Source organism: Conger conger, chromosome 5, assembly GCF_963514075.1.
Source record: "Conger conger chromosome 5, fConCon1.1, whole genome shotgun sequence".
NCBI lineage: Eukaryota > Metazoa > Chordata > Actinopteri > Anguilliformes > Congridae > Conger > Conger conger.
The window spans coordinates 41,233,777-41,260,506 of NC_083764.1; the positions used below are offsets into that span (position 1 = coordinate 41,233,777).

Genomic DNA, 26,730 nt, shown 5'->3' on the forward strand with positions numbered 1-26,730 from the left:
GGCCATGAGCGCCATGCTTCTCACAAATGGGTCTGGCTGTCGACAAAGAATTAATCCTGTGCAATGCTACAACAAATCACGCTGTTAATCTGTTCCAACTCTGCAATGGTGAGCACTTACACACAGATTACCTTGGGGAAGATAGAATGACGTTTTCTCAATGGAATACACAGGCAGAAATTATGTAATAGTCTTACGATCCCAAGCGAGTAAATAGCATTCAGGGGGGGAAATAATTCCTCTGTTTATAATTGGAAATTATGTGGCAAATTATTCTCTAAATGGCATTCTTAACCAAAAAGGCATAACGCGTTAAACCAGGAGCAAACAAATTATAACAGAGCTCCTTTTTCTTTTACTAGACTGATTTCTGTATTTCAAAATATATTTACCCCTGCCCCCCAATTTCCTCTTGAATCTGGACTGTCCAAATTCACTGCTGCAATGCGCTTCATCTAGCAGCACAATCCAACAAAAACATCATTTGAATGGTTGCATGGTTGCTGCACTGGACTGACCAACTGCTACAGCTGGCACAGGCAAATTCCAGGCACCTGATTGGCATGAGTCTAGGAACATTGCATCTACATAAAATATGCAAACAAAACTATGAAAAGCAGTAAACTGTACATTATGCTGATGCAAGTACAACATGCAAGTGTGGACATTAAAGAAAAATAACAACAGAAGTCAGTCATGCCATTCCAGTCTATAGTGTAACTTGACTAATTTGCAAACCATAATGCCTCGTACACAATTAATTAGTCAAATGAACGTTTGAATTTCTAGACGCAATCCCACTGAAAAACTGTACGTAGCAGTGCCATGTATCTTGAAATATAGCTTTGACGAGATGTAAATTATTACTTATTACGTTTAGCGTTTCAATTGTGACTCCTTGCCATCACAACCAAAGTTTGCATGATGCAGCTTGGCTACAAATGGCAAACTTAGTAAAAATGCAGTTTTAAGAATTTCGAGCAAGCAACAACCAGGAAGTTGGGGTAGCAAGCAAGCGCTCGCTTGTCGATAGTAAGCTCTAGCATGTTCTAAAACTAAAGACATTGGTCTGATTTAAAGCAAGCTAGCCTGTGACTTGTACTCTCTAACCTGCCCTCTCGCAAGGTTAGTAAATACTTATGAAGTATGGCAGGAATGATGCTGCCGACAGATTATTATCAATAATAAACATGAAGGGAGAACATTTTCATCTAAAATAAATGTCATATTTGAATCATCAATATCATTTTCAAGAAAAAGGCACATCATTCAATATGTTTGTTAAGCATGTTTCCAATGTAGTTGATCCTTTCGTGGAAAGCAAGCCCACAGAGCAAACCAGGCATATTTTCATCTTCTTTAATGGTTTTACTAAATCCTGTGAAAATGGATTGTGACTGGTCCGTTACCAACACAACGTTTGGATTTTCTCGTTGTTAACCGAGCCATCATCCCCCAGTGGGCGTTGAGATTTCATTCCATTACAGAGGTCCTACATTTACTGGAATGACTTCCAGTGGAGCTAACGAAACAGGTATCCATCAATTGTGTATGAGGCATTATGCATTTCACAGCCTTTTCAATGCAGGCATAAAATTGATAAGGGCTCCTGCTTTTTTTTTCTCCCTTATATTTAGTCTCTGACAAAAGCATTCTGTTAAACAAACTTTGGTTTACACTAGTAAGTGGAGCAAACTAAGGTAGCCATGCTTAAAAAAAACAGGACAGATTCAATAAACAGACTCAATCCTAGTCAGTATGTGTTAAAAAATACGGCCAAAAATACTCTACCAAATAACAACGCCCTAACATGTACAAAGCTGGGCCAATTACACATTGCCTCATACGACTTCCATGCCAGAGTAGGCACTGGCATAGTCTAGGCTTGATCATGCACCGTTAAACAGATTGGTGACAGTGAAAGCGCAATAATTGTTGCCTGAATATAAACAGACATGCCGGACAAAAACATGTATCTCACCACCATACCATGACATATTTCTGGTACACAAATATAGTGTGGAACATTTCCAAAATTGATAGGTAATGTCCTTCCAAAGGGGCTATGTATATAAAGCAATGTGCTTCTCTTTACTAGAACAACAGCTGGTGACGCCTCCGTTATTCTTAGACAGCATCATTAAAAAAAGGGTTCCGTCAGAGTGGGATGTGGCTGGCAAACCTGAAGATCAGCCTATGATGGGACATGGCTCTTTGTGGGGAGGGACGAATCTGAGTAGCGGGGACCATGCCTCATTGCACAGCAACGCCCCCCTCTGGCCGATGTCGGCCTGCACAAGCTGCAAATTAATTGTCCTTGTACCAATCTTAACGCGCAAACCAACAGTAAGAAGAAGCAGTGGCCATGTGTCCGAAAACAGCGCCCCCTTTATTGCGCTCTCCCAAACTGACAGAGAAGATTCCAGCGTTGGCAAAGTGGCCGTTCCATATTAGGAGAAAATAGGGTTAAAATAAGAAAAGCAGACACACTGCCGAGAAGCAGTTATCCACTACAACAAACCGACGCCTTCTTACCTCTACACTGGTACTAAGGCTGGGCAGGGTTTGCGAAGTCACAGTTGTGGTCGGGAGGCTGGACAGATCCCACAAGTTGACTGGGGGCAAGGGTTCGGGCAGCTCTGGAGACTCTGCACATTTCCCACTGTCCAATAAGGTCACTTCGTAAAATTCCTGGATATCTAGAGAAGAGATTGGGAAGTTACTCAATGACTGTAGACGGAGAAGCATGTTTATATTTACCTTACTGGCCAGAACAGTCACTGCTGTACGTGCAGCAGACTTGGGTCCTGCTGGTATTTTAAACAGGCAAACTTCTGAAAATGCAACGGGACAGAGCAGCAATGTCACCCCAATTACATTTGCGTTACAAATACAATATTACATATACAATATTACATACAAATGTATGGTTAAAGAAGGCATACTAAAGATATAGGGAGAGTTTTGTTTTATATACATATCTTATATTCAATTCAATTTTATTTGTATAGCACTTTTGAAAGGTTTACAGAGTAACAACACATTTTATTAATTTCTTTAAGGATACATTTCAGACACAAACATCTGCTTTAATGTACACATTGTTTAACTAGAGATACTGAACAATGTCTATAAAGACCAGAAATGTGTTGTGGTAAATTGACTGCATTTATATAGTGCTTTTATCCGAAGTGGTTTACAATTAATGCCTCTCATTCACACACACTCACATGCCAACAGGGAAAGGCTGCCATGCAAGGTACCAATCAGCTTGTTGGCAGCAATTTGGGGTTTGGCGTCTTGCTCAGGGACACTTTGACATGTGCAGGGCGGGGGAACCCGCAACCATGAGACAGTCAGACAAACACTCTTACTTCCTGAGCTAATGTCGCCCCTGTACCATCTTGTGTAAGTACCATTGCTATGGGAGGTCCAGGGGTCTTTGAAGGTCATTTTTAGCTTGGAGAAGTTCATCAGGTTACAATCACTCAAGTATCAGATGTTCACACTTGACCAAACAGGCAACGCGGTGCTATATATGAAACTTTGCTGATATAAAAGGATCGTCACACTCAAAAATAAACATTCAGAAAATGAAACTTGCAGAATGATCAGCAGGTAAATGCCTCTGCATCCTGTAATGACGGCATACCACCTGACTGCAAATAAGCATAACCCCCCCCGGAAATAGCTTTGTTGCTTATCCACAAGTCTCAGGCTCACAATAAGTACCGCACAGCCGTTGGGCCCTTGAGCAAGGCCCTTTGGACAAAAGTGTTGGCTAAATAATATGTAATGTAATGTAATGTAAAAAAAATGAATGAAGACAAGGCTGCAATGTTACTTATAGATAAGCAATTGAAAAGCATGTTTCGGAAGAGAAAGGACGCAGTGGTCACGGACACAGTGGTATGCACATTATGTTAGCTTGTAGCTAACAGAAGCAGAATGAAATATTGGGATGTAAGATACAAATAGGCTAAAGTTCTGCCATTCTAAACAAAAGGAATTCTTGCCACACAGGCTAATAATATAAAGAAACAACCCCACGGAACGATTTCCGTTTTCATTTACACATGGTGAGAAAGCTTAACTTACTAGAGTGTGACAAATAAAGCGGTCAGTTAGAGGTCTTTCTATGAGCACAAAATGTAGAGGTATATTAAAATCATAGCTATTTGCTAAATATCAGAAGGCTTACCACACAGAGGGTTTATTTGCACTTTTAAATGGCAAGAAGCCCATGGCTAACGACAGCTAACAGCATTAGCCTATAAAATTAAATCCGCTTGCCGACATTATTATAATTATAATTATTTATTAAAATACTAAAATAGCAATTATCTTCATAGCAGATATCCTTTCCCCTTAGAAAGCTCTGCCTACATGCTTTCTGACCAACATGTTTCCACTGATGCAGTGTAGCGATCAAAATAAATTATCTTCCGATATAGACAATAACAAATGAATGTGTTAACGTTCAGGGTAGAGGAAATTAATGAACAGAACATTACTATATAAGAAAGAGGATATATTCAAATGGACATCAATTCTTCTACACAGCGGTTTCGCTATGCTTTGATACTGCCTACAGAAGTAGAAATGAATTATTCCTTGTATGACATGGGTTGGGTTGCAGAACTTAAAATAAGACTTGGACCACATGGAGGCATGACTGTAATCAGAGTAAATATTTTTATAATACAGACAGGGCGGGGAGATTCCCTCAGCTCCAGTTTCTCTATGGGGCAGGAACTGCCTGCCGTACTCTCATCCCCTAATATGGTACCTGATAAAACAGGCTACCATTCTAAATTCAATCTAAATTCAGACCGGGACCATACACTTTGCGCCATGAGTCCAGTGAATGTCTTCATGCAACCAAATGAAGTACGACCAGTGGATGTGCATTAAGCTGACATTTAGGAGGAACTGTGTTCCTTCTTAGTTAGGAACACATTTAATTGTATAAAAACGTCTGGGCGTGAAGGTTCCCAGTTGGTATATCCAGTAAAGGCACTACAAATTTCAGTGCACTGATGTGGCCCAGATCAAATACAGACTGCCATTGCCAAAAGCCCAGAGTTGCCCAGGAAAGCAGGGTTTTAGAAAGCCGGATTTCCCTAATTCAGTATGAATTGCAGGCATTTGGAGCAGCAACAATTAATGTGAACAAGTTTGCCAAGTTAGGACCAAATTGTGGTTAAATAATTTGTGCTCTTCTTTTGAAAACATCTACATATGAAGGAGGTCAAGAAAGCTGTTGAGGGGATAAGAGCTATAAATCCAATGATAGAAATAATTGATCTAAAATATTGTGGCATGTCTAGGCACAACTGCATAAGAACACATTGGGAAAGTGCACAGAAATTCAGGTAAAAGGGACAGCTGAAAAAGAGCCAAAACCAGCAAGTCAATGACATTCATCAGACACCACGGAATGGCCTGATGAGATTCTGATTACCACAGGTTTATTATAGATTACTATTTATTTATAAGATACCGCAATGAGAGTAATGATTCCAACCAATAAAGTGAAACTCAGAAATAAAAGAAGATATATAGGCACTACTTTCAAAGTTACAAACATTTCAAATAAAATCCAGCAACTACCACCACTCCCAATTTGTTCGCAGGTCCAACTGTATGAGAAAGAGTATAAAAATGGCAAATAAGCAGTTCCAGGTATGACAAGTTATCAATAGCAGAAAAAACATTGAAAGGTATTGTTGAAAAAAGCATATCAAGTTACATCACTTCCCTTCAGGCCAGCAAAGAGTTTCTCTGCAGCAGGTTTGGACAGCTCAATTGCTGTACACCATCATGGCACAAACGTATGGTCCTATCCTAAAAGTATGAAGGCACTTAAATCATAATGACCCCATCAAAGTTCAACTTTACATAGCACTGCGTCATTTTCCCACATTTCAATGCATGATTTTAGTGCGGGAAAGAACAGACAGAGAAGTAACAGGGCTGTGGGAGACTGTAGTTTCAGTCTGCAGTTGAGCAGGAAGCAGCAGGAAGTCCACAAAACAACTACATCTAAAGTAATCAGTTGATCATATAATTTCTTTAGCCAGTTGTTTCAGAGTATATCTACAAATCCAAACTATTCCATCCCAGAATAACTCCCACACACAGTCAGTCACATATATTAATAATGCTTTTCCCTTTCTTCATCCAGAACATTTTTAGATATGCTTGAAATGGAGCTGGTGTGTGCTAGAGAATGCAATAACAGAGTGAAGCAGCTTTAGATTTGTAATCTCGTCTTCAGAGAAAATCTGCCCAGTATCAGATGAGGTCATGACTGAAGCAAACAGGAGGCTATGTTGTAAACAGGGCTTAAGTAAGTATGACTCTACATTACGACAGCTTCTCGTATTGCTTTCCTATACATGGCAAAAATATCTTTTTTTATAAACACACACACAAAAATAAAAACTTGCCAGTGATAGCCAAGGACTTTCTCAAAGCCTGACAGGAGCCACTATATGTAAACGTATTGTTAAATGGTAATTGTATGTCTTATTTGACTGGGTTTATCCTGATTTCAAAATTGTAAATGTAACTTTACTGGTCACCAGGAAGTCAAGGATCCCAATAATCCATTTTGATGTCAAAAAGAAAGCTACTTCCTCTTTTGTCTCAGCAGTGCCCTCTAATTGGCTAAATTAACTGATGTGAACCAAAGGGGCACCTATTCTGCATGCAATCAACAGCACAGATAAGTCTGCTGTCACTAGCTTCATGTGGAGTCTCTCATAAACCAGACTCGAACCTAAAAAAAACCTGTCATTTACACCAGGGGGCCCCTAAGTCCCCAGGAGGTGCATCCTTGTTAAGGGGGCAGACTGTCACTGCAGATCCATCAAGTTGATTTGTGTGTGTGTGTGTGTGTGTGTGTGTGTGTGTGTGTGTGTGTGTGTGTGTGTGTGTGGTGTGTGCACACGCATGTTTAACGTTTCATATAATTACAAGATCGAAATTTTTAAGATCGATAATTATAAGATCGAAAGGCACAATGTATCACTGTTTGTAGAATAGCTGTTACTATAGACTTCAAACTATTGTGAATGTTTTACGTGTTTCAATTGTGTTTTTAAAACACAATACCAGAATGCTTGAATGACTACACTCCCTTAAAAACAAACTTGTGTCTTCCCCTTTCCCAAACAGAACTGCTGCCGTTATGCTGTCGCTGCCACAATGAAAAGTAATCTTAGTACTGGGCTTGCAAAGGCAGGGAAGCTACCAGTAAATTTCAACATTTTCTATTGAAATTTTCCACAGGAATTTTGCCTAGGCAGCTTTTGGACTTCCCTTTTTTAATCCTGCAAACACAAGCACACCGTATTCTCAATTTGGATCAGGACCACCTTTCAAATATAGGGTGAACCTTGAACCCTAATTTTTGGATCTTTAAAAATGTTTCACGAGCAAAGTCAAGTCACTCAGTGACATGGGCAAATCTGTTACGTGTAAGCAATGAAGAATTTTTTTTTTTTTTAATATATATATATATATTTTTTCAAGCAGTTCATATAGCCAATTTCCTGCAAGTCTTCAGAATAATTACATAGTCCCCTAAGAACTTATTGGAACAGGTCAATTCCTTTGTTTTTGCTATACATTGAAGACAATGTACATCAAAAGATGTACATGTATGACAGATTTTGTACCAGACCTCGCAATTTTAAGGTTAGCAAAAGTATTGGAACATGTGCCTGACAGGTGTTTCTTGTCGGCCATTGGTTATTGGTTAAACAATAAATAGTTCTGAATGTCTACTCTTGGTTTTAACCTTGGATTTTGCCTGTGAAGACTGTATTTGTGTTAGAACAGATAAACCAACCTGAAGACAAGGGAAATAAAATATTAAGTGTCATTTACTTTCATTTTCTTAAATAATCTCTGTTCCAATCCATTTTCTCACATAACAATTGGGTGGTCTGATACCAAATGTGCTGTGTTCTAAGTAGTTTAACACGTCTGGGTGTAAATACCAGGAAACAAATCTGAAATGCCTTGTGTTCTTCTTTTTATCTCAACCCCAAATGTATTTGGTGTATTGCAAAAACAAAGGTATTGGCCTTGCTGCCCAAAACTTTTGGAGGCGACTGTAACTGGCTTGCCAATTACTGGAAAGTCTGAAGGCCAGTTTATAGTCTCTCAAATGAAATCACACAACATTCATGAATGTTCTATTGTCAGCCGACAATGTCATTGTCGCCCAAGGTATAAAACAAATGTTGCAGGACATTTTCCAACAGTGTTTCACACTAATTGGACTTCAACTAAATGTATAAATAGTAATAGTCGACTGAATGGTATTTCTTGACATTTTACTGAACTTATTACAACAGGGTTTTGTGCATTTTCAATCAAACTTGGCTAATCAGTGAACAGTTTTGAAGGGTCACTCTATATCTCATTTAATTAAAGTCATAGAGATAAAAATATTTTAAAAAAACAGAATTCCCATAGAATATTCCCATTTTGAAAATTCTTGGGATTTTTCAAATGTACTAATCACATTTGTGTATTCAACAGCTTTTGGAATCATTTTGTATAAAAAATATTTCATATTGTGGCAGAATCCACATATTCACTCATGCATTGTTTATGACCAATGCTTTATCTGACCCTTGCATATCTGATGCTCCCTCATATCACACCGAGAGTGCAACTATTGTCAAATAGATAACATCACGTCAATCTTAATAATATACCATTTCAGGCACCAGACACTTGTCAGGACCTGTGCTTTATGGTTACACATGTTCTTTCCATATTAAAGAGGCACAGTTGAGACCACCGGACCCCAATAGCAGTTGAGAGATATTTTCACGTTGCACCATCCAAGATTTCCTATATATAGCTGAGCTGATATTAAGAAAGAAGTAGAGCAAAGAGCAGAGCCTGGGGAAGCATTTTTCCTAAAGCAACAGTGACCGAGGCACACAGATGGGTTTCTTGACCATTCACACTGAAACTACTAGGAATGGGCATTTTCAGTATTTTCATGTTTCGGTTAACTGGCAAAATTTAATCGATAAAAAAAAATAAAAAAATACTTTTAGAACCCCGGTAATTGGCTGTGCATACTTCAGTTGGCTAGACCACAGCCAGAACAATAAAATTCTGTATAAACACATTAGATATGCTACAGGACAACAGGGGTGTCAGTTCAGGAAAAACCTTGGGATGGCCAAAAAAAAACAACAACATTAATAATAAATATAAATTATGGTTGCACAAAAGACTATAAATTGCCAATAGGGACGTAAAACGGATGTATCAAAAACAATACTATCGGTATACTGCCCCATATTATATAGCTGTGAAAGCTAAATATAAGCAAACTACACAATGTCGAAGTCAGAGTATGTGTTTCATTGTTTAAATACATAGCTATATAGTGAATACAGTGGATTTCAGTTCATAAAAATGCATGTTCTGCGTTTTTAGATCGCCGAGATAGGTTAAAACTCAGCCTCCCATAATGCTTTCCCTTTCATAGTTCCGACTCGTGCGATTTTTAAAAATCTGACCTCACTGGCATGATTCTAACTTATAAACTTGATTACAAACACGAAACATTTGTGTAATCAGTGGCCTATCGATGACAACCTGCAACCAATGTTGCTGGCATATAGGGCATGCAGAAGGGTTTAATTCAGCAGTGTAATGCATGCATCAGTCTGAAGTCAAGCAAGGCCAAATTATCAGACCAACTTCAATAAGCTCAGCCAATGAGCAGAGAGAAAGGTTACCTCATTGCACAGTAACTATATAATAGGGAGACATAAGCACTTCAGGAGCACTACTTTATTATATTACTGGAGGTTTGTTGAGATCATGCATTTCAGGTCTCTAGAAAGTCTGCTTGAGGATATTTTTTTACCTGCTATTCAGCAAATAACCATTTTTTACTTGCTATTCAGTAGCTCTGAACTGGCCAATTGCACTTTTACATAATCTCAGATATCTTGAAGGCTACTGGTCATGAATTCTTAAAAACAAAATATATCATCAATGCCCAATTGTCCTTGTGTCAGTGCTCATGCTGCAATCCCAACGGCTGATGCAGGAGAATGAAGACAAGCATGCACACCTCCAGATCACACAGAGTCTCCAGCTGCTTCTTTTCACACCAGGGCCTGCAGGTCACGGTTGCACAGACAGGAGGAGGACACTTTACATGCAGCGTTAGCAAGCAAACTGCAGGCGTCCGACTGGCAGGAGTTGCTGGAGAGCAATGAAACATGGGTCCTGGCCGAGCGAACCCTCCCTAACCCTGAGCAAGGCTGCTGCCAATTATGTGTGGCCCTGAGGGGCTACTGGCCACAGACAGCACTGGCACAGTCAGGATTCAATCCGGGATCATGGGGCACATCAATGCATGAAATATCCAAAAGAAAGCATTTGTGTCAATTACAGAGTAACTATAGACTATTGACCAAAAAAACTAGGCTAAAGGACAGCCAATACAGAGCTGATACTGACTGTGAGTAACCAAGGAATAATTCTAACCACATCATAAAAGACATGCTATTAATGACGAAAACTGAAAATACATAAACAGTTAAACATACCACTTAACACTATAAAGTGGGCAATAATAAAAAGGTGTAAAACATATGGTATGGTTGCAAATTTGCCAGGAAGAGGACACAAGTGTATAATATCACCAGGGACAGTGAGGGAGGCCATAAGTAACCCAAGGGTCACAGTCTAAGAATTGCAGAGATTGGTTGTGTCAGGGATCAACAAGTCTAAAACAAAAACATAAAATGGCACCTCCATAAGAACAAACTCTTTAGAAGAGTGGCACAAAGACAGCCCTTACTAAGCACAATAAACAAAACCGAGCATCTTGTGGATAAATTGGAATTATGACTGGAAGAGAGTGCTATAGTCAGATGAGACCAAATTAGAATTTTTTGGCCATACATACCACTGACATGCTTGGTGCGAAAATGGAATGTGTACAAAGAAAAGTACCTGATACCTACTGTTAAATATGGCGGTGGGGCATTGATGTTTTGGAGATGTTTTGCTGCCAGTGCCACTAGTTAAGAACAACGGCACAATTAATTCAACAAGACTAGGTCGTATGTAGATGACTTCAAATATACATCAAAATCTACACAGAAATGGTTAAATAAAAAGAGCAACCATGTTCTGCAATGGTCATCTCAGACTCCAGACTTAAAGCAAATGAAAAACCTGTGGTCTGAACTGAAGAGCGCGTATCCCAAGGATATCCATGATTCTGAAAAGTTCTGCATCAAGGAATGGTCAAAAATTTCTCAAATTGTGTACTCTAACCTTATCACAAATTATAGGAGAAGACTCACAGCTGTGAAGACCCAGGGATGTTTGCACAAAGTATTTAACCAGGGGTGCCATACATACATTTTGTATTTGAAAAATATTAGATTTTGGTTGATACCATTGAATCATTAATAAAGCACACTGCTTTACATATGTTGGAAAATAAAGCTTATGTCAATAACTATTAAGTTTTTTAGTTTAAAGCATTTTTCATGCCTATTTATCAAGGGTGCCAATAATTCTGTAGCCCACTGTATGTGTTACACACACAAGCAAACTGCACAAACAGGAAGAAATGCTGCTATGGACAGTATCTGAACAGTACAGTTAAAAACTTGAAACATTTGCAGTGACTATGCAGTGATTGGATTCAAATCTCAGACTGTGGACTAAAGGCAGCAATACAAATTAATGTACTATCAACATAACAATGGAGGTACCAAAAACCCTGGTTAAGAGAGCTGAAAAATAGATTTCTCCACACAGAAAAGTCTGAAAAGCTTAATATTTTCCCAAATTTCAAAATGAGTTTGTTTAAAGCAAAAGGAGCAGAGAGGCACGGAAGCTATGGAGCCGCACCACAGGCATCCGCATAAAACATAAGGTCTCAATACAATATTTTGGAAGTGCTGAGAATTATTGCACCCTTGCGATGGTGCTGGCTGATGTATCGCCCATAAAATCAAAGAAGTGAGCTGTTCACAAAAATAAAAAAAAGATTCATTTTAAAGGAATAGTTCAGTTTGGAGGGTCCTTGGATATTTTTACAGGTTTTAGTGAAAGCATTCAATTGGCTAATATATTTCAGGATAATTTATATATCAGCAAACATTTCTGAAGACTTTCCGGCATTACCACAGCTGGTCCTGGGGTATTAGGGGTATTGCTGGACTACAATGGCTCGTGAGCATTTTAGAAGCGATTGTTTTTTTGGGGGGTTTTTTGAGCACCTTCATCCATTTCTGACTAAAAAGTTTATTTGAATATATTTGGCCCATTCACATTTGTCTTTTCTTATGTTTTGCTCTTATCTTTACTCGTGTTATATTTTTTCCCCCATTCTACTTATTACATGTCTATCTTCTTTCCGATTACCAAGCTTTCCTGTCTCATACGTGTATTGAAAGTAATTAATTTTACAAACTGAACTATATTTATAGTCAACCTCCTGGTTCCTGCCAGGTATAGTGGAGATGCTGGGCCTCCGCTGAATTCACAAGCACTTCCACAAACATCAGAGAAAATCAATAAACCTCAGACTCAGATCTCCATTTACAGTGGCTTCATAAAGTATTCAGACCCCATCCACCTGTGGCAAATTGAATTGATTGGACAGAGTGTAGAAAGGCACACACCCATGTATATAATATCCCACAATTCACACTGCATGTCAGGCCAAAAACCAAGTCATAAAGTCAAACAAACTCTCTGCACACCTCAGCGATAAAGGTTTAGCGAGGCATAGATCAGGGCAAGGGTATAAAACCATTTCTAAACCTTTGAGTATTCCCAGGAGCACAGTGACCTCCATAATTGTGAAATGGAAGAGGTTTGGAACCCCCAGGACTCTTTGTAGAGTTGGCGTTTGGCCAAACTGAGTAACCAGGCAAGAAGGGCCTTAGTCATGGATTCTTTTCAATTTATTTTTTCCACTGACTTCAACAGGAACATTCATCAGGAGAAACAATTCTTGTAGTATCTACTGCATATCTGGCAGCAGCATGATGGTTTGAGGCTCATTTCATACCTTGGACCCATGATGACTTAACCCTAGCCGCACCCCCCAAAAAGTGAAGGGGTCTGAATATTTTCTGAAGCCACTATATGTATGTAATATTCATTCAGCCTGTAACCTAGCGGCCAAGGTACATGACTCAGACCAGGAAGGTTGGTGGTTCAAGCCCCGGTGTAGCCAAGATAATATCCATGCAGCTGTTGGGCCCCTGAGCAAGGCCCTTAACCTCACATTGCTCCAGGGGGGACTGTCCCCTGCTTAGTCTAATTAAGTCACTTCGGATAAAAGGGTCAACTAAATAACTGTAATGTAATGCAATGTTTCCAGCAGGTCAGGTGTAGGCTATACCATGTGAATATCATGACTTGCCGCTTTACGCTGCCCCGGCTTACCCTCTGAGGCAAATACCTCTGCATTGCAACCGTATTAAAATACATGGATAAACATCGGATGAAAAAAATGTCTCTACTGGGTAAACAAAATACGGACCACCTCTCACTGCTAAAAGCACAGTTTTACACAACGGATAGGTCTGGTCCATTGTCTCTATTGGACAGTTTGCATTCCAGCCATGCCAATATCCACGATATATGCACAGCTAAATGTAAAGTTCACACATCTTTTAAAATTATTGTGCATCTGTAGATCACCGTTATCTACTTTGTAATCAAAATGAGCACAACTTAATATTGTTATCATCATCTCGACGCAAGTAGCCTACCAAAGTCAAATAAAATGAGTGAGTTCAAAGTGTTCTTTGAGTTGAAAAGGAACTAAAAAAATACAACTTAGGCAACATCCTCAGATCGAAATGCCAGCAAGACCACCAAACCCCGGTGAAGCAAATTATGACTCATAACAAGTTATTTCAATAAGTGCACGTTATCTGGCAGTGTCCCTATAAATGCCTACTACAAAAACAAATGAGTTGTGTGTGTCAGTGTCGTCTGGTGTAACGTAAACTAGCAAGCTAGCTGACGTTAATGCAGTAGGGATACATTATTGCAATAGCGTTGCTTAGCTGAGGTTAGTGCAGTTGGGATACATTCCTACTAACGTTAGCTAACCTTTGTACCGTTGCTTCGATAGTGGAGTGGGGATACATTATTGCTAGCTGACGTTTGCAATACCATTGCTTAGCAACCAAATACGGTTTGATAACCACCTTTCTGATACCGGGAAAGCCCGATTGCATTTTTGTGAAGCCAGGTTACGCAAAGAAACCCGGGTATGTTAAGGTTATGTTCCAGTTCCACCAAAAACACATCTATGGTCTTCCAGATCATTTCAGAGGTACAGACTTCAATTATCATGAGGTATACTTTATTCAAGATGGCTGAAATTTCTAATTTGTTATAATTATCATTATACTTATTTCAAATTCTAAATAAGACATGTCTGAAGATTGTTTGGAGCCATTTTTTTTTTTTATCACCAGTACCCAATAGTCAGCTTATAACAAGAAAACAATTGTCTCCAAACAAAAAGTTTCATTATGAATGATTATGCACTGAGAAAAATGGTTCAGTCCTGTAATATCGTCCAAAATCAGGTTGAAAAAATCGACTCCAAAGGCAGAAATTGTAAATAATTATACTCATTTCACCATACACATGGTGTAATCATTCAAAAGGTGGTATTATCTTGAATGGGGTGATTTGCACCCACCTGATTGGTGGCAATTAACAACAAATTAAAACCAATTCAATTTATTTATCATTGAAATAAATAATAGGAATGATTCAGCAATTTAAAAATATTAGATTGATACAAATCTTGTCGTTGATGCCTTTTGATCCGAGAAAAGTGGTAATCAGTGTATCCAGAGCCCTCTTTCATCACTGTATTCTGCCATCATCGCAAAAAAGCTGCTTTTAACAGAACGCAAGTGAATGACTGAAAAGGGCAGATTTTTTAATGTTTTGCTTTCCAAAAACGCAGCATTCTTTGGCCACTGATATTGCCTAAACCAAACACTCTGGGTGGTGCCATTCCTACTGTAATATAACATTATAGAGGACACTTAGCCCCAGGTAGGTACTTCACAGTTGCCCTCCAGTGTTTGCAATGCTTTTTTTTTAATCTGATCTAAAACTTTTTTGTAGTCATTTTTGTATTCTAACTACACATATATTAATGACATTGCACAAATAAATGTTGTTGACAAGTAAGAAAAAGGAAAAACATAAATGATTATGACACTATGAAGTGGGGGGGGGAGCATTCAACAGGTTGTCCCACATTCTTTTGAAAATTTTTGAAGCACACTGCAAGCACCTCACCTGAAGAGACAAGTAAACTGAAGGACACCCGGAAAATGATTATATTCTAAGCAGGAATGTTTCTCCATTTATGCTGTTCTATCCAAAGGGGAATTGGGAGTGGAGGTTCCATTATTTACAACTTGTGTGGTGTCACTGGCTCCTACAATTCTGCAGTATTACATGTCATTACATGTCACCACTGCCAATTTTAGAAAGTTGTGTAGTGTGCACTAGACTCAACACACATAGGAAAAAAAACACTGACATTTTACGAGGTAAAGATTCAAGTACATAATACAAGACAATTACTGGATTAGACATCTTGTTTTTCTTTCTAAAAGGCAAGTTGGCAGCGAGTTTGAACAAGTGCCACCATCAAAAACCAATAACATACATACTGATTGAAAAAAATGAACTTGTTGGTTTGAAACATACCACTGGATGAAACATTTTTTAGAGGTTGAGGTTTATAGAATTAAGCACAGCTGTGGTTCAGGAAACTACAGAACTAAAGCAACTAAGTGATATGAAAACCAAAAACGAGATGTTCCACATTCCTGCTGCTCCTTTTCCCATGTCTAGCATGTCAGGTTGGCTAATGCCTTACGGGGTGGACACTCCTCAGCTACTAGAAACTTGGTATTTCCCAGAGAAATCCTAGAGACATGGCACGGCACAACTAATGCATCAATCTGCAGGACACCAACACGCCGTTAGGATACAAATCCAGACCGTGGACCAGATGACTGCACTACAGACGAATGCTTCCCCTGAACATGTCTAGAAAGTCTGGCAGAAGCACTGACAAATGTAGCGTTGGTCTCCAAATACCAAAAAGGGAAACAAAGCCACAAAGAGGCCCACAGAGTATTTTAAAACTCCCTGTGGGCACACCTCCTGAGCATCAGCTTGCCTCTTTTATTGCTGACTGAAAGACAGGCAAATCTTCATTCAGGACTCATAGGTTTACTTTTATCATCTCTATTACAGCTCCTTTAGCTCATTACCTTCCTCACCAACAGTGAATGAGCTAACATGTGAGAGGCAAGAACAAACCATCAGGTGAAAACTAGGTCAGAATTAATTAGCCAACCTAGTTCTCAATGACAAAGTCAACTGACCATTTGATTGTTCATGGTCTACAAAGATACACCACAAAGATACAAGCACCGCTTCACTGGGGGCAAAGAGAATTTCTCAGAGACTTTAACATTATTTGAACAATGTGTAAATAGCCAAAAGCATTATCTGGGTACAAGTTCAAAAGCCAGTTGAGCAAGTGTGTAATCCACCACAGGTAGGAGGGGAAGTAGAAAGAAAAACTGCTTAATTATAAAGTTATAAAACTGTGTGTGATTTATAAGATAATACTGAGCAATAGTAATACTGCACACAAAATGATGCATCAAATATATCTTCTAGTTCAAATTGCCATAAAGTTAAAGCCCACTGATGTTAACCTGGACACGTGAACTGCATATAAGCCTAATCACCAAAAAGTATGACCTGGACAATTCAGCACTGGAAGTGATGGCTCTTTAACCAAAGCACTTGTCAGTTGTTTACAAGTGTTCATAAGCCAACCAATGGAACCGTAATAAGAAATGGGAAAGGTCGCACTGCCAAGAATATAAGTTACCTATTAGTGACTGGAAGAGGTTGCTCTGGAAGATGTCGATGACCCTCTCAATCGAATGTCTGAGTTGTCCGTCCTCCGTTTGACCGAGTTTCGTTCGATATTCCTCCAGGATAATCAGTGCCCGCTGAGCATCTAAGAGACATTAAGTACGTCATCATAAGCCAACTCGTAACATTCGGTCACAACAAAGTAATAGTAAAGTATTTTTTTAACTCTGTGTGTGTGGGGGGGGGGGTAGCCATGCGATATAGTATAGTAATTCGCTCCGCTGTCTACCATTCCCTAGCCAGACAGTTACCTGTACTTCATTATTCAGATATGCATGTGTGTAGTCATCTGTAAATTACTTTATTTTTTAAACATAGCTACATTTGTTAACTGGCGTTAACAAGATGTCCCGTCACCAATTTATTGATCAGCGAACTAGTCCGATCTGAGAATATCCTATTAAATATAGCTAGCTTGCTAGAGAGATAATTTAGTTGCAACAACCACTGGCACTGAACAAGCTGGACAGGGTATTAACTTAGATGGCAACGACTGATCCACTGTAACCTCACGTTAGCCTTCGTGCAAACTAGCTAACATGCGTTAAACCAATAACCCATTTCGACTAATAAGTGTGTACGCGGCACTCACCTTTCTTCCTTACTGGCATGTTTAGGCTAGCTCTCCAGGTGTAGCTAGCTGACAAGTAAGCAAACAGTTGTTTGTTGTTTATCACTACCTTATTAGCTGAATTGGTAGTGTTAAATCTCAAACTCCCCTCGGTTTTCAGACGTCCTTAAGGGAAGTTTCTGTTACCTTCTGTATGCGGGTCGGATATTGCTTTCTCTTGACAACAGATCACGTCCGTTACTTTGATGTGAAGAAAACACTGACCTGAATCCCGGCGTCCACCTCGCCCCTACAACTACATACCACCACTCCTTCCACAAACAGCCAGCTAGCTAGTATCAGCACTGCATAGACGTGACAGCGGCGAACAGGACACACCGCTAGACCAGACACATGCGATATTCGATTTTGCAATCAAAGGAGATACGCAGTTAGTGTTCGGAGACCTCAAATTCCATACGAAACTGTTGCAAACTATCTGCTCAACCAGCAAGAATCAGGGCTGAGTACTACATGCCTAGAAGCCAACATATGCCAACGCATAGGTCTGGAAACTGCCGTTAACTCTAGTGGTGTAAATGTAAGACCACCAAAATAGCAAATCCTGTTTGGGGTTAATAATCCAAAATTAAATCTGTGCATTTGTGCATTCCGTTACTTCCGCCAAGTTTTCCCTCGCAATTCCCCTTTACGACTGATTTTTCCTTGAGTCAAACTTCTCATGCACTCGCCCCCTCCTTTTCCCGTGTATTAGAAATTCCAAACTTTCCACCAAAATGGCGTCCTGGCGCTGGAAACAAAGTCACATGACCACGGTCTCTGCTCTGTGTTGTCCAATCAGGAGTAGGATATCGTCCTGAGCTACCTTTTAATCAAGGAATGAAGAGAAAGGTGAGATTTGTGAGTTCTTGAAGTAAACCATGATGGAGTACTGAACTGTTCCTTTCCCAATGTTGGTAAACCGCTGGAAACCTTTTGTGCACGTAATGTTACGGGATGCATATCTCAATGTGTGTAGACACAGATTAAGCTTTAGGTCCTGGGATAATTGTATGGTATGGAGACTTTCCATTCAAAATTTAGTTTAGTCTTGGACTAGGCTTAATCTGTGTCTGCGAAGTTTGCCCTAAATATTGTGAAATGATAACTAGCAAAGCATACCATTTTCCCACATTTGGTTAAACAACAGCAACAACAGTGATCTAGTAATCTCAAGGGATAAAAGAGATTTTCAGTGGTGTAATCATAGTGTTTTGCTAGATTAGCGTCTGCATGGTGGGCAATGAATGGAAAGATTATTTGAATTACTTTTAATCTCACCTGATTACAGTATTCTGATGAAAAATCAAACTGTTACACACAGCTGTAGCCCTCATATTAGTATGTCTATGTGGAAAACATTCTTTTTTTCCTAGGATTACACCTCTTTATAATATTTGCATAATCCATGTACAAAGCTGGCTATTTTTACTGATGCAATGCAGGTGCACTAGTAATGCAACACTCAGGACTCAGGACTTAGTTCATCATCATGTCTAGTAGCGTACAGTTAATAATTTATGATAACAATGCAGTAAACATTTGGAATTTCCCCAAACTGTTCAGTATTCATTTGACATTGGGTATTTTCTTTGATAACTGTTATTATTCCTATTTTAAACACACTGGAAAACCATTGAGAAGTGTCATCTCTAATGTCATTCAGTGAAAAACCAACCAGAAGTGTAGGGGGTGACCACTCCAATTTTGCTCAAACTTTGTGGAATAGTTTTTTATATATTTAATAGAGAACAGTCAAAACATTAGCCTCATGGATTTGGTTCTTTATATTTTGAAGTGTCATATCTTTGGCAATAAAGTAGGGAAAACCTGAAAATGTGTACTGACATAATTCTGTCTTTTTTCAGATTATGAACTAGTTCTGGTCATTCAAAAATGCTAAATTGTGTGGCTTGGTAATTTAGGTAATTTAGGAATTAATTGGTAATTCAATATTTGATGGCTTACTACGTCAGCACCACTTGATCTTTGACTTCCAAAATTCTAAAACTAGTAGATATTTTGGATATCATTTTTATTTTTTATTTTACAATGCCAAAATTGGGCCTGGCCAGGAAATAACCAAAAAGTGTTAGATATTCAACAAGTATCTATGGTAAGGTAGAAAGTTTCCAATCAAAATTAAAATTTATGTTCTTCAAAAGGTATAATAGGCCCACATATGTCAAAAAAATTTAGTTGATACTGTAATGTCTTCAGTTCAAACAGGACCCCAATTTACATAAACAGTAAGAACTGTTGGGCAATACATTAACACTTACAGCCTTTCAACCTCTGATTTTAATTTCCCAAAAAAATTATTTACTCATACTTGTGATTATGCCGATGTAAAATGCAACTTGAGCTTACAATGGTTACTATTCTTGAACCTTTCTGAGTTACAGAAGCCTAAACACAGTGAAAGAGGAAGCTTTTAGTCTCACTAAAAAGATTTCCTGTTTTGAATGGATACTATAATATTACCAAAAATGAGCATTCTTCATAGTTTTTTCTAAGCAGTGTCTAGGACGTTTTCCAAAAAGGACATTTGGAGACTCCAAAAGGACACGTGGAAACTAAATGATATTATGGGTCTTATGAGGTGTAAAATATTGCATTTTTCTTTCTAAACTATGTAACACTTTTTATCCTGAAAGAAAGTGTTTGTATTTCCCCAAGAAAGTGTTTGTACTTCCCCCTGCCTGACACTCTCCCCCTATCTCTGTCGCAACCTCTCTCTCCTTGCAGCTCTCCTCAAATGGCAAAAGGTCAAGAAGATCATAACAAATAAGTACAATAATGACAATAATAACATATTGTATACTAATATATTCATTGAGGTCCATTGATTGACGTTTTTGTCAAATACCCCATCAACAAGTCAAACACATTCCACAATTTCCTTCTATTTTTTATTCAAAAGCAGCCTCCTTATTTATAAGCTTACTGAATAATAATAAACTATTTTGAGAATGTATTTAGATGCTAGCCCTATATAAAATAGGTTCACATCAATGAAAATGCCCTCTATTGTGGAATCAAAGGTGTTTTCATGGTCTTCCTCTGAAAAATTCACTCAGGCTAGAGATTCCTTGGAAGCCAAAGTGCAACAGTCTCCATGTGCATCTTGAAAATGCTACAGTTCCGTTACGCGGGGAAAAAAATGCCATGTTGTCTTATGCAAACCTAACGAACTATATACCACTGGAAACATCATGTCATTAGCAAAAATGCTTTTCAGTCATTCCTTCAATAACATGCACATAGTCAGTTATTTTCCAGACAGAAGTTATACTGTAGTTTATTGCGCACGGATGGGGAGAATGCCTATACTTAGCAAGTTTACATTACATTACATTATTGGCATTTGGCAGACGCTCTTATCCAGAGCGACGTACTGTTGATTAGACTAAGCAGGAGACAATCCTCCCCTGGTGCAATGCAGGGTTAAGGGCCTTGCTCAAGGGCCCAATGGCTGTGCGGATCTTATTGTGGCTACACCGGGATTAGAACCACCGACCTTGCGTGTCCCAGTCATTTACCTTAGCCACTACGCTACAGGCCGCCCAGCAAGTGCATTACGGTTACTGGTCAGAGAAGTTTGTACGTGAACTCACGGTATTCCAGGGCGCATATACAAAACATGGATAAAAGCATTTCCATGTACAAGTACTTTTGTAGAAGTATGCAACAGTGAAACGGACAACAATGATAATTCCTCCAGAGAAATTCTAAGTAAATAATCAATGACATTCGACATCAATGACAACGGCATATCTACATTTCTCAGAGTTAGCGTGTTTTTAGAATTATAAGCTATTATGCATTTGGTTCGCTGGACCCTGCCTTGAAAATGATACTGACATTACCTTATTTCTTGTAATTTGTGGACTCCCCAGCCCTGACACTAAAAGGGTTAATTTATTGTTGAAATATTTTGGCTTTGACAAAAAGTAGTAACCCGCCTCAGAGAGGCAGGGTTCAAATAAGACATTAAAATGCATGATTGGGTACTCCTTAAAAACTAAATATGGTTAAGCAAAGACCTCTGGGCTCATTCCAATTGCTTATTTTTGGCCACTCTTTTCCTTTCCTTGCTCCTGACATGGAAATTGACCGAGGTCCGCCATCTTTAAGGACATTCTAACTGCCTAAGGTGTTCCTTCTGCAAGCTAGAAGTAGATTTAAAGTTTGAGCTCCGATCCTGATTGTGCTAACTTAGCCATCTGGAACAAACTCCCGCCTGCTTTCCTGTAAGACTCATTGGCTGCTTGCAGCACAGCCTAACACCAAATATATAACAAATCCACATTTCGCATTTCGAATCTAACTGATACTGTTGGAGAAATAAAGCATTCCATGGTAACATGGTCGCATTAAGATTGATCACCAGCTTTACTGTCTTTACTGTCTGTCTTCTTCATATGCCTGCCTGAAATGCATCTTTGTGAAATACCTTGGGCTGGACCATTCACTGCAATTTTTTCTGGCCTGCCCAGGACAGCTTGGATTTTCAGATAAATCACTGAGTGTACTAAACCTGTCTCGCATAACAGTGCCAAAGAGATGTGATCCAATGTAAGGGTTTCTGAAGGGCATTTCAAACTCTCGCTTTTGTCGGGGAAGCCATGATGACAGGAAAGATATTGCAGCAGCAATGCTCGGTATGCCAACTGCTGAGTGGCAGCATGCAGGTTAATCAAATATAATATAATTAACACAATCTCTCTTTCATTGCTTGTCGTACCCTTTTATTAGACATTGATTCAGCTGTGTAGACAGAACTGCGACCCAACATTCCTGATTTGAGAAGTTCCACCGCTCACAAATGCTCTAAACACATAAATGTGCTTATATGTTAGATTGCTGTCAGTTAAAACAACATTGCATCAGAGAAGAATAGCACATTTGCAGTGAAGTCAAAATATATGGTCAGTGGTACAATTTCTGTTCTTTTGGCTCTTTTGGCTCTTTACTCCAGCACATTGGATTTTAAATGAACAAATATGCTTTCATTGGAGGATATTTTCATCCATATTGGGTGATCCATGTAGGAATGACATCTTTTTATACATAATCCCCCCATTTTTTTGGACCAAATGTAATTGGACAGTTGGCTTCTCAGCGGTTTCTGATTAGTTAGGTGCATTCATTTTTACATTACATTACATTACATGGCATTTAGCAGACGCTCTTATCCAGAGCGACGTACAACAAAGTGCAAATTAAACACAAGAACAAGTGCAAAGAGGACCTGAGAGGACAGTATAGTTCCGAGATAAATCAGAACCCTTTAAGAGTACAATCAACTTTCAGACTAGCATACCACAATTGCAGCTAGAATACAAAAAATAACAATACCTATACAAGTAACAATATCTATACAATCTATACATAAGTGCCATTACAGTCTAAGGCTAATCATGGTGGTGAATTGGGGAGGGAAAGGTGTAGCCTGAAGAGATGAGTCTTCAGTCTGTGCTTGAAGGAGGTCAGAGACTCTACCGTTCTGACATCCACCGGGGGGTCATTCCACCACCATGGGACCAGGACAGACAGCAGGCGTGAGCGTGAGGTGCAGGTGTGGCGAGGAGGAGGCGCCAGACGGCACGAAGTGGCAGAACGGAGGGGTCTTGTTGGTGTATTAGTCTTGATAAGGGATTGAATATATACAGGGGCTGATCGTTTAACTGCCTGGTATGCGAGCACCAAAGTTTTAAATTTGATGCGAGCCGTAACAGGCAGCCAGTGGAGGTTGCGGAGCAGGGGGGTGACATGTGAATGTCTGGGAACATTGAATACCAGACGGGCTGCAGCATTCTGGATGAGTTGTAGGGGTCTGATGGCAGATGCTGGAAGGCCAGCCAGCAGAGAATTGCAATAGTCCAGGCGAGACAGGACCATTGGTTGAACAAGGAGCTGAGTGGAGTAGGTGGTGAGAAAGGGTCGGATTCTCCGGATGTTGTACAGGAAGAACCTGCACGCCCGGGTCACCGTAGCGATGTTCTCAGAGAAGGATAGCCTGTTGTCCATCGCCACTCCAAGGTTTCTTGCACTAGGGGATAAGGTGACTGTGGTATCCCCTAGTGAGATGGAGAAATCGGAGAAGGGAGAGGTTAAAGCAGGGATGAAGATGACCTCCGTTTTACCTGGGTTGAGCTTTAGATGGTGGTTGCCCATCCAGCTCTGGATGTCTCTCAGGCAGGCGGAGATACGGGTAGAGACCTGTGTGTCTGATGGGGGGAATGAGAGAAAGAGTTGGGTGTCATTGGCATAACAATGATAGGAGATGCCATGAGCAGAGATAACAGGGCCAAGGGATCTTGTGTAGAGAAGAGGAGGGGTGCGAGGACTGAGCCCTGGGGGACTCCTGTAACACAGGACACCTGGGAGGACCGGCCAGAGAGATAAGATTTGATCCACTCTAAGGCTGTGCCACAGATCCCTGTAGATGCCAGGGAGGCCTAGAGGATGGAGTGGTTGACCGTGTCGAACGCCGCAGAGAGATCAAGAAGGATCAGGACAGAGGAGAGAGAGGTTGCTCGTGCAGCCTGAAGGGACTCATTGACAGAGAGGAGGGCAGTCTCCGTCGAGTGGCCAGGTCTGAAGCCGGACTGGTGGGGGCCCAGCAAGTTATTCTGACATTCAATCGCTTCCTTATTACAGGTATAAGAAAGCTTTCCGTATCTTGTCTCAATTCTAGCTGTTCATTTCCGTTGGAGTCTATTAGTGGCATTTGTCAACATGTGGTCCAGTGTTGTCAAGGAAGCCATGAGGCTGAGAAACAAGAGAAAAAAACAGTAAGAGACATAGGCCAAACAATAGGATTATCGAAAAGAAACATCATAAAGAAGAAAAAGAGCACTGGTGCATGTTTTGGATCATTGTCTTGCTTGGGATAAAGCACCGCCCAATTGGAGGCATTTGATATAATGTGAGCAGATAAGATGATTCTGTACATGTCAGAATAGTGTCTTGTTCCTCAGCCTCATAAAGGCTGCTTTGACTGTCATTGGCACAACTCTGGTCCTTATGTTAACAACTGTCAATAATGCACTTCAAAGGCAATCCAAAGCCTAGAATCAAGGCTAGATACTGAAAGCTTTCTTATACCTGCATTAAGGAAGCAGTTGAATACACCTGACTAATCAGAAACAGCTGAGAAGTACAAGTCCATTTAGTCACCTAAACTGGGGGAGCTATATAAAAAATGGATGTAATTCCTACACAGATCACCCAATAAGTCTGCACTTTAACCTCATATGCATTGTTTCATTTCAAATTCAATGTCCAATGGAGTACAGAGCCAAAAGTAGATAAATTGTAACACTGTCCAAATATTTACGGACTGCACTGTATATGTCTAATATGTATAGTAAATCTAATATACACTCAGTGAGCACTTGATTAGGTATTTATTACACTTATTTTTTTTTACTTATTGGTCTTCTACTGCTGTAGCCTATCCACTTGGATTTATGATGTGTTGTGTGTTCAGAGATGCTGCATACCACTGTTGTAATGTGTGGTTATTTGCATTACTGTCACCTTCCTGTCAGCTTTGACCAGTCTGACACTGGCGTTTCTGTCTGCAGAACTGCTCAATGGATAAAAAATTAAAAAAAACATCATTCTTTGCAAACTCTAAAGACTAGTGAGCGTGAAAATCCCAGGAGATCAGCAGTTTCTGAGATACTCAAACCACCCTGCCACCAACTATCATTCCACGGTCAAAGTCACTTAGATCACATTTTTTCCCCATTCTGATGGTTGATGTGAACAGTAACTGAAGCTCCTGACTCGTATCTACATGATTGTGTGCCTTGCACTGCTGCCACACAATTAGCTGATTAGATAATCACATGAATAAGTAGGTGTAATAAAGTAAAACATGTTCCTAATAAAGTGCTCGGTGAGTGTACATATGACATAAAAAGGGCTATCTTCCAATATGGGCATACTGTACATACCCTCAAATTGTGAGGATGTGCTGGAGTATTGTCTGTAAATAGTATTTTGTGTTTGGTTGAATTTTTCTTTAACTGGTGTACATATCAATTATACATGAAAAGTTACCCCCACAATCCTTTGCAACTCCTCAGACAACCCACCAGGGTGGTCTAACCCGACATATTTGGAACCACATATTTGTCTTGCTCATACGTACAGCATTGTAAGTTCTATTATTCTTCCTATCCTAGCTTTGTGATTTTCCTGTTCATTATAACATAAAATGTATTAGACACACATATGTATTAGAAAAAAGTGGTAAACAATGACATTTGTTATTTCTGTATTCCTAAAATACCCAATAAATATAATCACTGAATAAAGGTAAAGGTAAAGGTAAAGGAATAAAGTAAAAAAAACAGGCCATTATTAGCATGAGGTAGATCATTATCAGCATAAGATTGGCTTTACCTGATTGTATATATCTTTATAGTTACATATATGTGCAGTTAACAGAATCTAATGGTCTGTATGTGTCTGTGTGTGCGTACAGTTGCTGATGCCTCAAGTGTAGGGGCTGGAGCAGGGCTCATGATACAGGGTCAAAGGTGAATAATTTTGATTCCTACTCTGTACCAACAAGGCCTGGCTGATATCTTCCTGCATAACCAGATGCAGAATTTAATCACCAACAAAAATGCTGACTTAGGTTTTCAATATACAGTGTGCACAATTCCCTTTCCTGCAAAAATAAAATGGCTCCAGTGGGCTAGTCAACAGTGTGGTGGTGGCTTCATTAAATCGTCCAGCAGGAAAACCTGGAATGACCAAAAGTGTTGCGCAGTATTCCCTCTCTACTGTCCCTCCTTAGTAAAGTATCTGAGCCACTGGGTCAGTTAAGGCCATGTCGGCTCTTGTCTCTCTCTCTGACAATAATGTATTAACAGCAGTAAAAGTAAACTCCCACAAGAGTCTGAGCTGACACAAATAGTCCCTGACTTGCATGCCAATTCTGCCCTCCTGTGGCCAAAAATGTGAAATACAATAAAGCAAAGTCTAGTATTTCTAGATACCTGGAACCTGGACAGGGCAGCCTGTAGTTAAGGTAAATGACTGGAACATGCAAGGCTGACGGTCTAATC

General features: G+C 39.6%; 1 protein-coding gene across 15 annotated transcripts in view; it reads right to left on the reverse strand.

Moving 5' to 3' along the window:
• Positions 1-18,374, reverse strand: part of dlg1b (discs large MAGUK scaffold protein 1b) — a 144,701-nt gene extending 126,327 nt beyond the window's left edge. For all 15 annotated transcript variants that reach the window (XR_009708754.1, XM_061242025.1, XM_061242023.1 and 12 more), the window contains exons 1-3: positions 17,621-18,374; positions 16,982-17,113; positions 2,536-2,699 (exon numbers count right to left, since the gene is read on the reverse strand). Coding sequence is in view for 14 of the 15 variants with exons in the window: in XM_061242025.1 (XP_061098009.1) it covers positions 2,536-2,699; positions 16,982-17,113; positions 17,621-17,639 (315 nt within the window). In the remaining variant the exon portion in view is untranslated. The remainder of the gene's footprint in view (positions 1-2,535; positions 2,700-16,981; positions 17,114-17,620) is intronic.
• Positions 18,375-26,730: the final 8,356 nt, after the last annotated feature.